The sequence below is a fragment of the Plodia interpunctella genome, chromosome 26, assembly GCF_027563975.2.
Source record: "Plodia interpunctella isolate USDA-ARS_2022_Savannah chromosome 26, ilPloInte3.2, whole genome shotgun sequence".
Lineage (NCBI taxonomy): Eukaryota > Metazoa > Arthropoda > Insecta > Lepidoptera > Pyralidae > Plodia > Plodia interpunctella.
In genome coordinates this window covers 5,944,028-5,957,970 of record NC_071319.1, presented here as the reverse complement: position 1 = coordinate 5,957,970, position 13,943 = coordinate 5,944,028, and the positions used below count along the sequence as shown (strand labels likewise).

The window sequence follows — 13,943 nt, the reverse complement described above, 5'->3', positions numbered from 1 at the left end:
ACTGGCCCACCACCGTTTCTGCGATAAGTAATACGGTGGATAACAGGGGAATAAAAATAACCTTTAACCCACTAAGTAGTAGGATCTAGCGTACGGATTTTCACATGGTTTTCACCAACAGATATAGTGATTTCTGAGGAAGGTTTAGGTATATACTTTGTTTTTACCCCAACAAGGCCGGGACAGATCGTTTGTCGATAAATAAATACAACGTGTATATTAAATTCAATGTATATTATTAACAATTTAAAAATTCTATAAAATCACTTGATAGCTTACTACCTAAGTAACATATTTTTTTCTTTGTATGAAATATAACGATTGTGGTATAAATATAATTAATAATATTGTCTTGTAATCAACCGAGGTCAAACCTAGGGTATATAAATACTTTTTAAAATCATCCCAGTTTACAATTTGTCTATGAAAAGTATATAAAAAAAAACAAATTAGAATTTTAAGAAACCCTCGACTCAGAAGTTGCTGGTATCATCTCATCAGCTAGAAAACAGCTGGCAGTTTCCAAACGGCTGAACATTAAATTATCTTTCAAATTATAAAAACTATATCGAAATCGGTCCAGCTGTTTGGCTTCTATGACGCACTAGACGGTTAATAATAGACGGGGTTGAGTCTCCTAGGTTGGCAACACTCGGGTATCTACTAGCAACACTATGTTGGCAACACTCGGTGTGGGTGTCCATCTTGACATCTATTTTTATTTAGTGTTGTAATGGCAAAAAAAGTAATTCGTTAAAAACTGTTTTTCTACACTTTAAAGACAGACTGTTTGAGAAATCAAATTCATACATGTATGAGAGACATCCTTACATATTATAAAAAGTCCCCCTTTCGTGTCTGTCTGTCAAATCAAAAATTATCGTTTTTTTTACGGTTTTCACCAATAGTGTGAATCTGAGGAAGGTTTACAATAGTTTTACCCGAGCAGAGTCGGGACGGGTCGCTAGTACAATATAAATTAAACAACTAGTAATCTTTGTCTACAAGTTGTCGTATTCCGGTGGCCCGCTCTTAGTCGCCTGAGCGATGGCTCCCTTCATGATGTCCTCGCTCTGGTGGTTTATAGAGTTTATCAGGGCCTGCGAACAATACAGTACAATTAATGCACAAATACTATTATTATAAAGAGGTAAGCGTTTGTGAGTTCGTATGTTTGAAGCGGGTAATCTCCGAAATTATCGAAGCGATTTCAAAAACTATTTCACCATTAGAGAGGTACATTATCGAAGATTGCTATAGGCTATGTTTTATCTCAGAATTTTGCAATATATTTTGCAATGGCAAAGGTAAAAAAATCTAACCTTCAATCAATGGCTAAAACTTGGTAAGTAGTTGTTAGTTATAAAGGCTAAATAACAGTTCTCTAATTTTACCGTTAAATTGGTAGGCGTTAATAAAAAATAATAGTTTAAAAAATATATATATCTGGACGTATAGTATTATTAAACCCCGACGCGAAAAGAGGGCAGTATAAGTTCAACGTGCCTGTCTGTGTATCTGTGTAAACACGAACGGATGAACCGATTTTCGTTTTAGTCTTTTTTTTGTGTCATAGATAATTTTATCTCGAGTGTTCATTGAAGTTTCATGAAAGTCTGTTCAGCCGTTAAAAATTTGTAACGAAATGAATATTGAATGTCGGGGTTTTTTTTTTTAAATTTGTCTAACAAATAAACTTGTAGTAATGTTATAGTTTCAAATATATATATATATATACATATAACTTACGATATGTTCCAATCCCTCTTGGACAGTTCTGCTCTGAGAGTAGACCATGTTCTGTTTGGTGGCCTGCACGGCTATGGGACTCTTCTTGGCGATGTCATCGGCTATCTCCAAAACTTCTTTGATGGCACTGAAAATTGAATTAATTGTACTATTCTAATTGTTCTATCACAACTAGATAAGTAATATATATGTTTTATGTTTAGCATTTGTAACCACCGACGACAGAAGGAGTTATAACGTTTGACGTGTCTGTGTGTCTGTGTCTGTACGTGGCATCGTAGCAGCCAAACGACTTGACCGAATTTGATCTAGTATTAATATATTTTTTTTTAATTTGAAAGAGTGAATAGAGAGTGTTCTTTAGCTGTGAGCGCACTTAGCGGCCAAACTTATAACACCCCTCTTTTTGCGTGGGGATTTAAAAACAAACAGATAAACCCACGTGTCTTTGTCGGGATATATCCTGCAGACTAGTCCGATGCGCAGCGCCTCGTCCGCCCGCAGCGCGCGGCCCGACAGCGCCAGTTCGCGGGCCGCGGCCTCGTTGCCTATCACCTGCATACCATCATTACTATTCATTAAAACTATTTCACCAAATTACTGTTTGATGGTAGGCATCCTAACTATAATAATTACAATTCGCCATGGGTCATAAAGATTTTGTATGTATATGTGTGTGTATGTGTGCGTGTATGTGTGCGTGTATGTGTGCGTGTATGTGTGCGTATGTGTGTGCGTGTGTGTGTGCGTGTGTGTGCGCGTGCGTGTGTGCGTGTGTGCGTGCGTGTGTGTGTGTGCGTGTGTATGTGTGTATGTGTGTATGTGTGTATGTATGTATGTATGTATGTATGTATGTATGTATGTATGTATGTATGTATGTATGTATGTATGTATGTTATGTATGCATGCATGCATGTATGTATGTATGTATGTATGTATTTATGCATGTATGTAAGTATGTTTGTAACTTTCCAACCGTTGTTGGTCAGATTTTGATAAAATATAGTATGTATGTATTTATGCATGTATGTAAGTATGTTTGTAACTTTCGAACCGTTGTTGGTCTGATTTTGATGAAATATAAAAGGTATGTAGGACCTGCCTATATAATTTTTAAGTTCGTGGGGCATCAAAATCGATTAAGTCGTTTTTGAAACATTCACAATTTTGTAAAAAAATATTGCGTTCACGTTGCTAAGTTCGCGGCGAATAACTACTATTATAAAAGCGAAAGTAAATTTGTTCGTTACCTCTTCACGCTCTCGTTTACTCAACCAACTTAATTTAAAAATACATTTATGCAAAATTTCAAGAAGATTGGTTAAGTATATAGAGCGTGATGAGATAACAAACTTACTTTCATATTTACAATATTAGTTGGGACAAATGACGAAAAGCTAGTTTAATTCCATACTTTGAAAGTACCTTGGGCAACCTCTGCAACACCCCGACGTCCCCCGCCAGCCCTATTTGTACTTCTTTGACTTGGAACCACGCGTCCGCGGTGCAATACCTGACAAATGTTACATTTCAATACATTTTCATACGCTATTTGTTCACAATTCTATGCTACTAATTGTTAAACTACTAAATTCCATTCTACTCTCGACAACCTCGGTGGCGCAGTGGTAAGGTTCTTGCCACTGAACCGAGAGGTCCCGGGTTCGATCCCCGGTCAGGTCATAATGGAAAATGATCTTTTTCTGATTGGCCCGGGTCTTGGATGTTTATTTATATATGTATTTATTATAAAATATAGTATCGTTGAGTTAGTATCCCATAACACAAGTCACGAACTTTGGGACTAGCTCAATCTGTGTGATTTGTCCCAATATATTTATTATTTATTACTCGGGGCAAAAATACATTTTTTGTATGTATTTTTGAAATATTCACAATTTTGTGAAATCTCATAAAAATGTATTGTGTTCGCGAGGTCTACGTTCGCGGCGAACAAGTAGTATTATAAATGCGAAAGTTAGTGAGGATGTCTGTATGTATGTACTAACTTTGCATGTATGTTTGTTAATCTACTGGACGAAAATACTGTTATGAAATTTGAAACACGGGTAGAATATAACTTGAAATAACACGGGGTACGTTTTATTTCGAAATTACCAAGGGAGCGAAGCAGCGGGGCGCAGCTAGTTTTAAATATACCTATATGAGTTGATTTGATCAAAAGCTAGACGCACCTGACGTCAGCGGCGGTGATGAGGTTGACGCCTGCGCCGATGCACGCCTGGTGCACCACATTCAGAACTGGCTTCATGCAGTTTTCTAATGCTGTTATACCTTCCTAGTTAGACAAAAATTTCAAACATATGTAAGCAGTTTATTTAAGACAATAAATTATTGTCTTATCTGAGCGTTTCTCTGGTTCCTAACACCTGGTTAGGCGTAGGAGCCCAGAGTCCGCTGTCCTACTTTTTCCAATCCACTTCGCACGATAATGATCCAGCTGCATTGTTACAGTATATGAATGGTCATAATGATCCTAAATATATCTATTTTATATAGATTACATACATCTATACTATTGTTATAAAGTGGTAAGCGTTTGTGAGTTTATTTTTGGGGCAGCTAATCTCCGAAATTATCGAACCGATTTCAAAAATTAATTCACCATTATCCAAGATTGCTATAGGCTATATTTTATCTCAAAACTCCCACGGGAGCGAAGCCCCGGGCAACATCTAGTATTTTTTACAATTATTGGCCTTATCAACTACCCTATTGAGTTTGATAAAATGAATGAACACCTGAGTCTTCTGAAAACTTACTTGATATTCCTTGATGATTTTGTAAAACGACCTGGCCTTCCTTCCAGCATCATCAATCTCGTTTGCAGCGGAGAATTTCTTTATTAGGTCGTTCAGGTCAATACCTGCAATGTTGGATAAATATGTCAGTTTTCATTATTTGTGGCATGACGTCTCGCCTTAGAATAATAATGAATGAATGAATGAATGAATATTTATTGCCAAAAATTAAAAGTCCTTAGACAAATAACTCCATATCCTCCCTTGGATGTCGTATAAGGCGACTAAGGGACATATAGCTTTGGCAGCTGATAGGCAGCAATAATATTCCCAAAGAGGGTTGACGTTAGGCCGGTCGTAAAATCAGTTTGTTGCTTCTTCACGCTCAAACGCCTGAAATTTTGATGAAATTTGGTATTCAATCTTCAATCGATCGTACTTGATTTCCGTAGGATCTGGTTTAAAAGTCTGTTAGATGTCTTTTGATACTGTGCATAAAAACGTAAGTGTTTTTTCTTTGATATGCACGGATAACACCGCGGGGTGCAGCTAGTATTACAAATGCGCAAGGAAGTTTGTTTGTTACCACTTCACGCTCTATCTACTCAACCAATCTACTTGAAATTTTGCCTACACATAGTTCGAAGTACGGCGAAGGATATAGGATACCATTCGTTCCAGAAAAATAACTGGTACCGTGGAAAATTTACGCGAGCAGAGCCGCGGGCGAAGGCTAGTCGTGAATAATTCCCTCAGAACATGATACATACCTCCTGTGAAATGTTTTCCCCTGCCTGATAACACCACCACTCTGCAGTCTGTGTTGTCATCGAGGGCATTGAAACACAACTTCAGTTCTCTGCGACACAATAACATTTTATTAGTCAAACCTAACTAGTGGCCCTCTGCAGCTTAGCTCGGTTAAAACCGTAATAAATTATACATCTAAACCTGCCTTAACAATTACATTATCTCTTGTGAAAGAGGCACAAAAATCCGTCCGGTAGTTTTCCAGTTTAAAAATAAGTAAACTGTGCAAATCAATAAGAGATTAGTAGTTTTTACAAGTTTTCCTTTATTGTCCGGGCAAGAGTTTTGTGCCGATTCCGGGTGCACCATCAGGTCATGCATATCATAATATTGCATTGACATAGAAACTAAACATGTAATACAATTTTAGCTTAACCATGCAGAATTGAAGATATCTGCTAAACAAAATTGAGTTGCCAGAATCCTAAACATACATATTTACTTCATGCATTTGATTAAGACACTGTGAGAATAAATAAAAAGTAAAGAAATAGCTTTCTTTCACAGGTCTACTGGAAGAAATGTCTATAGAAAAAATATGTTTGTACTTAGCTTCATATTTGTCAGTTTTGTATTTAATTATTATTACTACTGACTGACGTATTTAACTGTTATGTAGATAGATGAAATCTTTATTGCATTATTTACAGAAGAATCATAAATTGTAACTAGTATTAAAAAATAAATGAGCGCAAAGCCCCACCATTGGATCGAAACATAGAAATAAATAATAAATACAATATCATACTTCCACATGGCTATGTTAAATGTGTTCAACTTGTCCGGTCTGTTGAGTTCCACATGGTAGACATGCTTCTTTGGTACAGACACTGCTAATGTCTCATATTGAGGTACTTCTGCTTGGGCGGAGTAGGCTCGGAGGAAAGATGCTGAAATTACATCAAATTTATTGATATTGATTAGAACATCGGAGTATTTAACATATATGTTCAATGTGCATCGCAACACACAGCCAAAGAGAAGAGAATAATGGAGTGTATATTCTTGTGTCTTTCAATAACTTTTAGCCTAAAATAAGTTTGAATTATTAAAACTTACATCTAATGATCTATTTGGGTACAAAATAAGGTTGGCATTCATTTATATCGGGGATAATAGACATGGTTTGTTAATGTAGGATTTCTTGGTATAATTTTAATGAAAATGTACATATCTGGATAAACCTAAGCCTAAAGGAGCCGGCTTAGCTCACCATACCTCCCAGTATGTTGACCTTTCCGGCTAAAATACATAAGGAAATAGTTTTTAGTAGTTTTAGTACGATTAAATATAGAAAATGTACAGAGCTTGAAAAGGCATGAAACTACTTACTAGCAAATTTCCTTGGCTGACTGAATATTATTGTCTTGAACATCGTAGACATTTAGGTAAGTATATAGTTTCTTTGCACTTACACCTATAAATATGTATCATAAAAATAAAATGGCCAAAGTCTAATGATAAGTAAACGAGAAGTTCCAAAGATCAAAGTCCAGAGTAAAAATAAAAAATAATAGCTAATCGATCAAAATATCAAAGTTAAATAAAACAACAGAACTGCTGCTGTTATTTTGACAGTTACGACAGCATTTTAGTTTGACATTGACTTTAAAAGCTTGTCATTTTTCTTATTTTTAAGAGCACAGAAAGCCACAGATGAAGCCAATTTATAGAAAAGAGGAGAAAATTCATTATGTTACTTGAGGTATGTAGAAATAATAGGTATACGTTCAATATTATTATTTATTTATGACATTATGAGCAATAAATAGTTGGCAGAGTGATGTCTGTTGCATTGTCGTCGTCGAACTTGGTGGGACATTCTTGTGTAGATTGAACTTTTTCACTCTCAGCCGACTGAAAGAAATTTATTCACATCAAATCATGTAATAATTAATTACCTACCTACATATAAAGGTCTACTAAGCTTGTAGCTGAAGTTGGACGTTTATACATCAGTTATTTACGCAACAGTAGGTACCAAATCTTTCTAAATCAACCTTCGTAATAGATCGTTATTATTTTTTCACTTGCCATACATCTTGCCATACTCACGAGCGGTAGCTGTGGTATTCTGTGCAAGAGTTAGCAGTCCTATCAAGTTTTCTAGCTTGTTGATGGTGTGTTGCGCGTGAGCAGCGGCTAGGGCTCCCAGGATCGACGTGCCGTTGGCAAATTCATTGCCTCTGGAATAGACATAGATAAATAAAAAAATACGTTCTTATTTTTTCGACTATTTCTGCCAGCTTTATTTCGTTAATCGTGCACTGCACATTTATCCCGCCAGAGTACACCACTGTATGTTAGGTACACAAAAGGCTTTGCCGCCTTTTGCTATATCGATTAAAACGTTTATTTTAGAGTACTTTATTAATCCTTTCATTATGTAAGCATTCGTTTGTGAAAATATACAACACTGTAGCATATTCGGGTGCCGATAAATAGAAATATAGTTAGATATTTATTTTTTACAAGCCAAGTTAAATGGAACCTTGTAAAAAAGAAATAACATGATAAATAACTTACGCGGAGGCCAGCAAATCAAAAAGACCAAGGAGAGCACGACTCTCTGCTCCACACGACAGCTGTGAAAACGTTGTTATTTTTTAAATAATAAATTGGGCTGAGTGCGCGTAGGCTTTGCGCCTTACGCTTCTTCACTTGCACTTAAAGAGGTTGAATGAGGTTTGGATTTATTTTGATGAAATTTAGTATGCATGTAGAAATTTAGTTGCATGTAGTAAAAGACCCGCGTTCTAAAAATAGGTTACATGCATACTTTTTTTTTCAAAATCAACCAATCCAAATGATTAGGTAGTAATAAGGTAAATAAGGTATATTGCACAGTGAAAGTTTGTATGAAAATGATGTCTACCCAATCCGCTTTCCATCGAAATTACGTGAAAATAATACACTGAAGGCTGCAACAAGTAAAAATTATAATAATTACTTGTGAAACAAGTTTTTTACAAAGGTATAATTTTTGCCACAAGCTTTTATTATCGTCAAAGAGATCTTATGACATTTAACGCCTGACAAAAACCCACGTCCGTGCTGTAAACGGTTGAGAAATTCCCTCGTTTGGAGCCGATCCGGGCTGCACCGTCATGCTTATCATAATAATGCATTGTCATGGAAACAGAAGTGACGTGGGATATTTCAATTCTATAAGTCAACTGGAAGTAGCTGAAATCTAACTTGCAAGATTTGATTACAGACAGACAACGGTACAGGCAAAACTAAAAGAAATAAAAGCTTCTAAAATACTCACTAGTAACAGAACAAAAGGTAACGCGATTGCTGTCCGCGTTACGAGGGTCACTCCAAATCCGGAATACAGAGACGCCATTTTTAACCAACTGACTAGAAAGGGAGTAATTTTTTGCTGAGAGTGTCACCACTGAAGATTTCTCACTGAAGATTGTGTGCACTGCCGTCTTAATATATTGGTAAGATATAATTAGCGTAGAAAATGTAGAATGTCGCTTGAAGAAAGGACAGTATGTATTAGTATTGTTATTATAATTGTGATCATTATAAGAAAAATTGAACAACTCTCAAATAAATGAATAATATAAATAGGTATACTTAGGTAATGTTATGAAAAATAACTGTGACAACCAATAAGAAAAGTGCATAATTTGAAATTAAAAATGTTTATTACAATTAAAATTGTACATCAGTTCCTTTAAATCTGTAATTTGTTAGATAAGTACAGTCAACCGCACATCAACCTACCCAAATTCATATTATTCGCTATTACCGCGTCATAAAGGTTCGTGCAGGGTAACTTGATGTGCTGTTGACTGTACAATATGAATGAACCTTACAGTGCTGCCTAAAGATTCTCAAATAAGCAGGTAGGTACCTTTTTGCCACAAGGTTTTATTGTCGACAGAGAGATTTTTTTTGCATTAAACGCGTGACAAATTATAGTTTTTATTATAGGTTGAGGAGTTCGATCGTAGTCGGTATCCTCTCTCTGGGTCTGGGCACAGATTAAATAATACCCCAGTAGTCTGGGTGAACAAGCTGGTCATCAGATCGTTTCATTTATCTCTGCGTCAAATTTCATAAAAATCGATCCAGTTGTTGATGGGTTTCTTTATGAGAAATCAAAATACAATTATTTTCTCTTTATAAATATATTAAAATAGAATTACGAAACCACACATGCTTTGTAAGACAAATCATACAAACGAACACAAGCCCTGTACATTGTTCACGTGAAAAGAAACATTACAATTGTCAACCTGTCCTCAAATTAGTTTCGTTATTGGGAAATACAAAGATATATAGAAAACTGGTGCAAGGTATAGTACCTACAGTACATTGTCTGTTTTGTTAAGTTACATTACATTACAATCTGGCCTTGGTGTTTCATTATAATATTATGTAGGTACGTAATTATGCAAATTCCGCATTGACAGTCGAATCCTGAAATAACAACACTTCTTTTTCGCGTAATTAAACGTAGGTATGGTTAGATTTTCTCAAAAAATATTTAGGTTGTCACGCCGTGCGTCACTGAGAAACATACTTAGGTATTACTTACCTAAAGTTTTTTTTAAAAAAGGTAGTGTATAACAGCTATTAGAATAAAATAGAATAATATTTATTACAAATATACCCTACCTAATAAAATTTTTTCCAACATGAATTCAACACAAAAACTGGAGTGTGCGTGCAATAGGCGAAGGCTCAGTGACGCTGAATATAATTCCCGGCATTGATTTTCAGCCCTCAACTTTCTTGTCATCTCATCTGTGATGCTACAGTCTTACTAATGTTATAAATGGTTAAGTTTGTAAGGATGTATGTGTGTGTATTTTTGTTAAACTTTCACGCAAAATGTACTGGACCGATTGTTATGAAATATGGTGGACGTGTAGAATATAACCTGGAATAACACATAGGGTACTTTTCATCCCGAAATTACCACGGGAGCGAAACCCCGGGGCGCAGCTAGTTGTCTTATGGTTTGTATCCTCAGAGGCAAATAAAAAATTTGATTGATTGATTTGAATTTTATCTTTTAATTTTATTACAATTTATATAAAACACGATACGCCTTTTGTGTAGTCGAGTGAAAATAATATGAAAATCCCTAATCAACTTGCGCTACGAATATAGACGAGTATCATCTAGAATATCATCCGTTCGCATGGGACCGACATGCATATTAGATTTTCGCTTTTTTCTAACGAGCATACAATCAAAGTTTGAAAAGATCCTTATGGAAATTTGGATCATATTTGGGATCTGGGATCCGAATGTGGTTTCAGGAATATAATTTTCGTTAACTGTATATTAACTGGATTTCATGTAATTTTCATAGAAATTTTGTGAGAATGGACGGTTGCGTGTTAACTAGGTAATGTTAAACAGAAAAACTACAGTATCAATTTCGAACAACATTATTCTAGTCTAATGCCGTTACGAATCTGTTGTTTTCAGATCTTTTAGAAAAGCAAAATAAATATAAACAACAAAAGCGAAATCGAACGCGACAAGAAAGCTTTATATTTACACAAAGAATTTTCTGCTCTTTCATTTGACATCGCACTCAAGGGGACAACGAACACACTTTATACTTTTTTTTGGTTTTAATTAAAATGGTGGAAAATGTGGTAATGGTACTTTCATCAAAATAATTATGTACTAACGAGTATCTCTGTTTCCCTTTATTATATATATATATAATAAAGGGAAACAGAGATATCTGTTTCCTGTTATATATATATATATATATATATATATATATATATATATATATATATATATATATATATATATATATATATATATATATATATAACAGGAAACAGAGATATATACTAGCGGCCCGTTCCGGCTTCGTTCGGGAAAAAACATAATAGATTATACACCTTAACCTTTCTCGGAAATCACACTATATATGATGAAAACTGCATGAAAATAGGTCTTTTGAGTTCGCGAACAGACAGACAAACGCGTCAGGGGACTTGTTTTATAATATGTAAGGATTTATCTACATAGGTATTATATATTTCTGTCTTCCTGTTTCCATTCGACGCTGTGACGACGCGAAGCTCACGGTTAGCATAAAACAACCTGAAATTGTTGAAGATTGAACTGTGATTTTACAAACAGCCATGTGCCAAACGTCAACCCTCCTTGGGACTGCTGTAGTTGCCTACTAGCTGCCGAGGCTATGTGTCACCTAGTCGCCTCATAGGAGGAAGGATATGGAGTGTTCTAGTTCTATTATAGGACGAAATCACGTAACACAACATATGTTGGTAGCAACTAGGGAGTAATATTAGCTCAATCTCTATTTTAAACTTTTGCATTCTTTACGCACTTATTAATGGAGTATAATTCACACGCACCAGAGACTTCAGGGCGTCACAGCCAAGTATGAAACTTGGAACACACGATCATGACTGGAAGCACGAGAATGAGAAAGTGAGAGTGTTTCCAGGATTTTAATCAGGAATTGGTGCCGCAGTCCTTTTTGATCAAATGTCTATCAAAGAGTTACTAATTCAACCTCGAAATACAAATAAACAATATCAGACTAAACCTACAGTCTACAACACACATCAGCTAATATAAATTCATTGCAAATTCGTCGGTATCACTACTGCATAGAGGTCAATACAGGCAGCTTGCCATGCTGGACGAACCCTATCGAATCAAAAATCTAATTTAGAAAAGTTCGGCAGTACTGATTGCGGACCTACCATCCCCTTTGTGACACAAGGGTGCAACCCCTGAGTTATATAACTAGATGTGCTTAGCCATATTTATATAGAAGCGGTGGTAGCCCAGTGCAAACCTGTAACCGCAAGCCTGTGATCGAAAGGTTCCAGGTTAGAATTCTACTCGTGCCAGCCCAATAATAATCGTATTAGTCGTTTTCATTAACCACCGCTTGTTTCAGGTGAATGAAAACAATGACAAACCACTCAATTTATTGCGAGAAACTCGTTGAGTGTGTATCCTTCCACTTGACTCGAGTCAACTATTGGATCAAATAATCCCTAAAAACTGTCCGAGATTAAACATTTTATCCGGAATACTAATTTTTAAGACACATCTAGCGTACAGATTTCAGGGATTGAAAAGAGGATGCGCGTGTCGCGGGGGGAGGATTCGCATTGGAGGGGGTTGGGTGCCAAATATTCAGTGCTGATTCAGCGATCGAACCGAGTGGTCGTGTTTCGCGTTAATCCGATACTATCACAAGCTTCGTTACCGGTGAGTGTTTTAAAACACAATTTGTTTTTATTTTGTGAGTGAGAGAGAATTTAGTGATAAGTTTAGCTTAAGTGTCATTCAAAAAGTATACAAATGTGTTATTTTTGGGTATGTATCAATCTTTATTAAAACAAAAAGGGATAAAATGCGTTTATGATCGAAGTTAATATTCTTTTTATGATACCGTCCTGAGATAATAATGGTGTTTCAATTAGGATCGCCTTTTGATGTTAAACAGTTGATTTTTCCTTTTAGAACGGAAAGTAATAAGTGATAAATTCGATGCGAGGAAGAAAAATAAACGTTGCAAAATCGAAAGACTGTTTATTTTGGCGAAAGATGTAGAACAATAAACAAACAATGATCAAAAGAAGCGGCTGTAATCGATATCAATTATAGGTAATTTGAAAGAAAAATATCTGTGAAGAAGTACATTTATTAATTGCGATTAAATAATGTTTGTATATATATATATATATATATATATATATATATATATATATATATATATATATATATATATATATATATATATATATATATATATATATATAACAACTATTCATGGATAAATTTCTAACTAGATTGGCTTACCATCTCGAGACTTAACTCCTGCGAGATTTACCGGAGAGTCAGACAATCTAGGTATATTGTACAAGAAAGCAATTTCTATTTCAGATTGATTTATTTTTTGTACAACGGAAGAATATATATACGTACCTATCCTGCACAGGATAATCGATCTTTTTAGATTATTAAATTACCTAATAACGTGCTTAATATCAAATAACCACAGAGAAGCGAGTAGGTAATTGTTATTCAAATTTTAATTGGAATTTAAGAGAAAAAGGAATGAGTATGTAAAAAAATGTAATAAATGTAAATGTCTATAAAAAATGTAGGTATCTATATAAGTTTAATGTGTGTTTTATGTAAGGGGTTTTTAGTCATTCAAAAATATAATTGCTATTAGTATTATGCATCGAACACAAAATATAAACATCAAATAAAGTTTATTATTAATTTTGTACGGAAGCGGAGCCACGGATAGCAGCTGATGAAAATATAGATAATCTTATTAAACCGTTTCAGGAATTTGGAAACACGATAGTACTAATTATATAATAATTCCATCATTGTGAATTCAAAACCGAAAACAAAGGATGAAACTCAGGAATATATCCGTCCGTACTAAAATCTATTACTGTCTGTCTGGCAAGAGAAATTAGCATTCCACCAGGTCGGAATAAAATTAATGTTTCTAAACGAACGTCAGGTCTAGATTCTAGCAGAATTGGGTTAATGTGTTTCGCAAAACATCTGAAAAATTCTGAGTGCATTAGAATTCGCTTTGGTTATTCATCATTCTGATTTATATTA

General features: G+C 35.1%; 2 protein-coding genes across 2 annotated transcripts in view; one reads left to right on the top strand and one right to left on the bottom strand.

Annotated features, from left to right (window-relative positions):
- Positions 1–215: 215 nt before the first annotated feature.
- LOC128681186 (uncharacterized protein) lies at positions 216–6,873 on the bottom strand. The gene is made up of 9 exons (XM_053764907.1): positions 6,654–6,873; positions 6,070–6,211; positions 5,282–5,370; positions 4,533–4,636; positions 3,945–4,048; positions 3,175–3,262; positions 2,192–2,304; positions 1,750–1,876; positions 216–1,100 (listed from the first exon to the last, which is right to left on the bottom strand). The coding sequence occupies exons 1-9, from the start codon at positions 6,703–6,705 to the stop codon at positions 1,002–1,004; spliced, it is 918 nt and encodes a 305-aa protein (XP_053620882.1). The 5' UTR covers positions 6,706–6,873; the 3' UTR covers positions 216–1,001.
- Positions 6,874–12,473: 5,600 nt separating this feature from the next.
- Positions 12,474–13,943, top strand: part of tei (teiresias) — a 72,626-nt gene continuing 71,156 nt past the window's right edge. The window contains exon 1 of the mRNA XM_053764830.2: positions 12,474–12,563. The gene's annotated coding sequence lies outside the window, so the exon portion shown is untranslated. The remainder of the gene's footprint in view (positions 12,564–13,943) is intronic.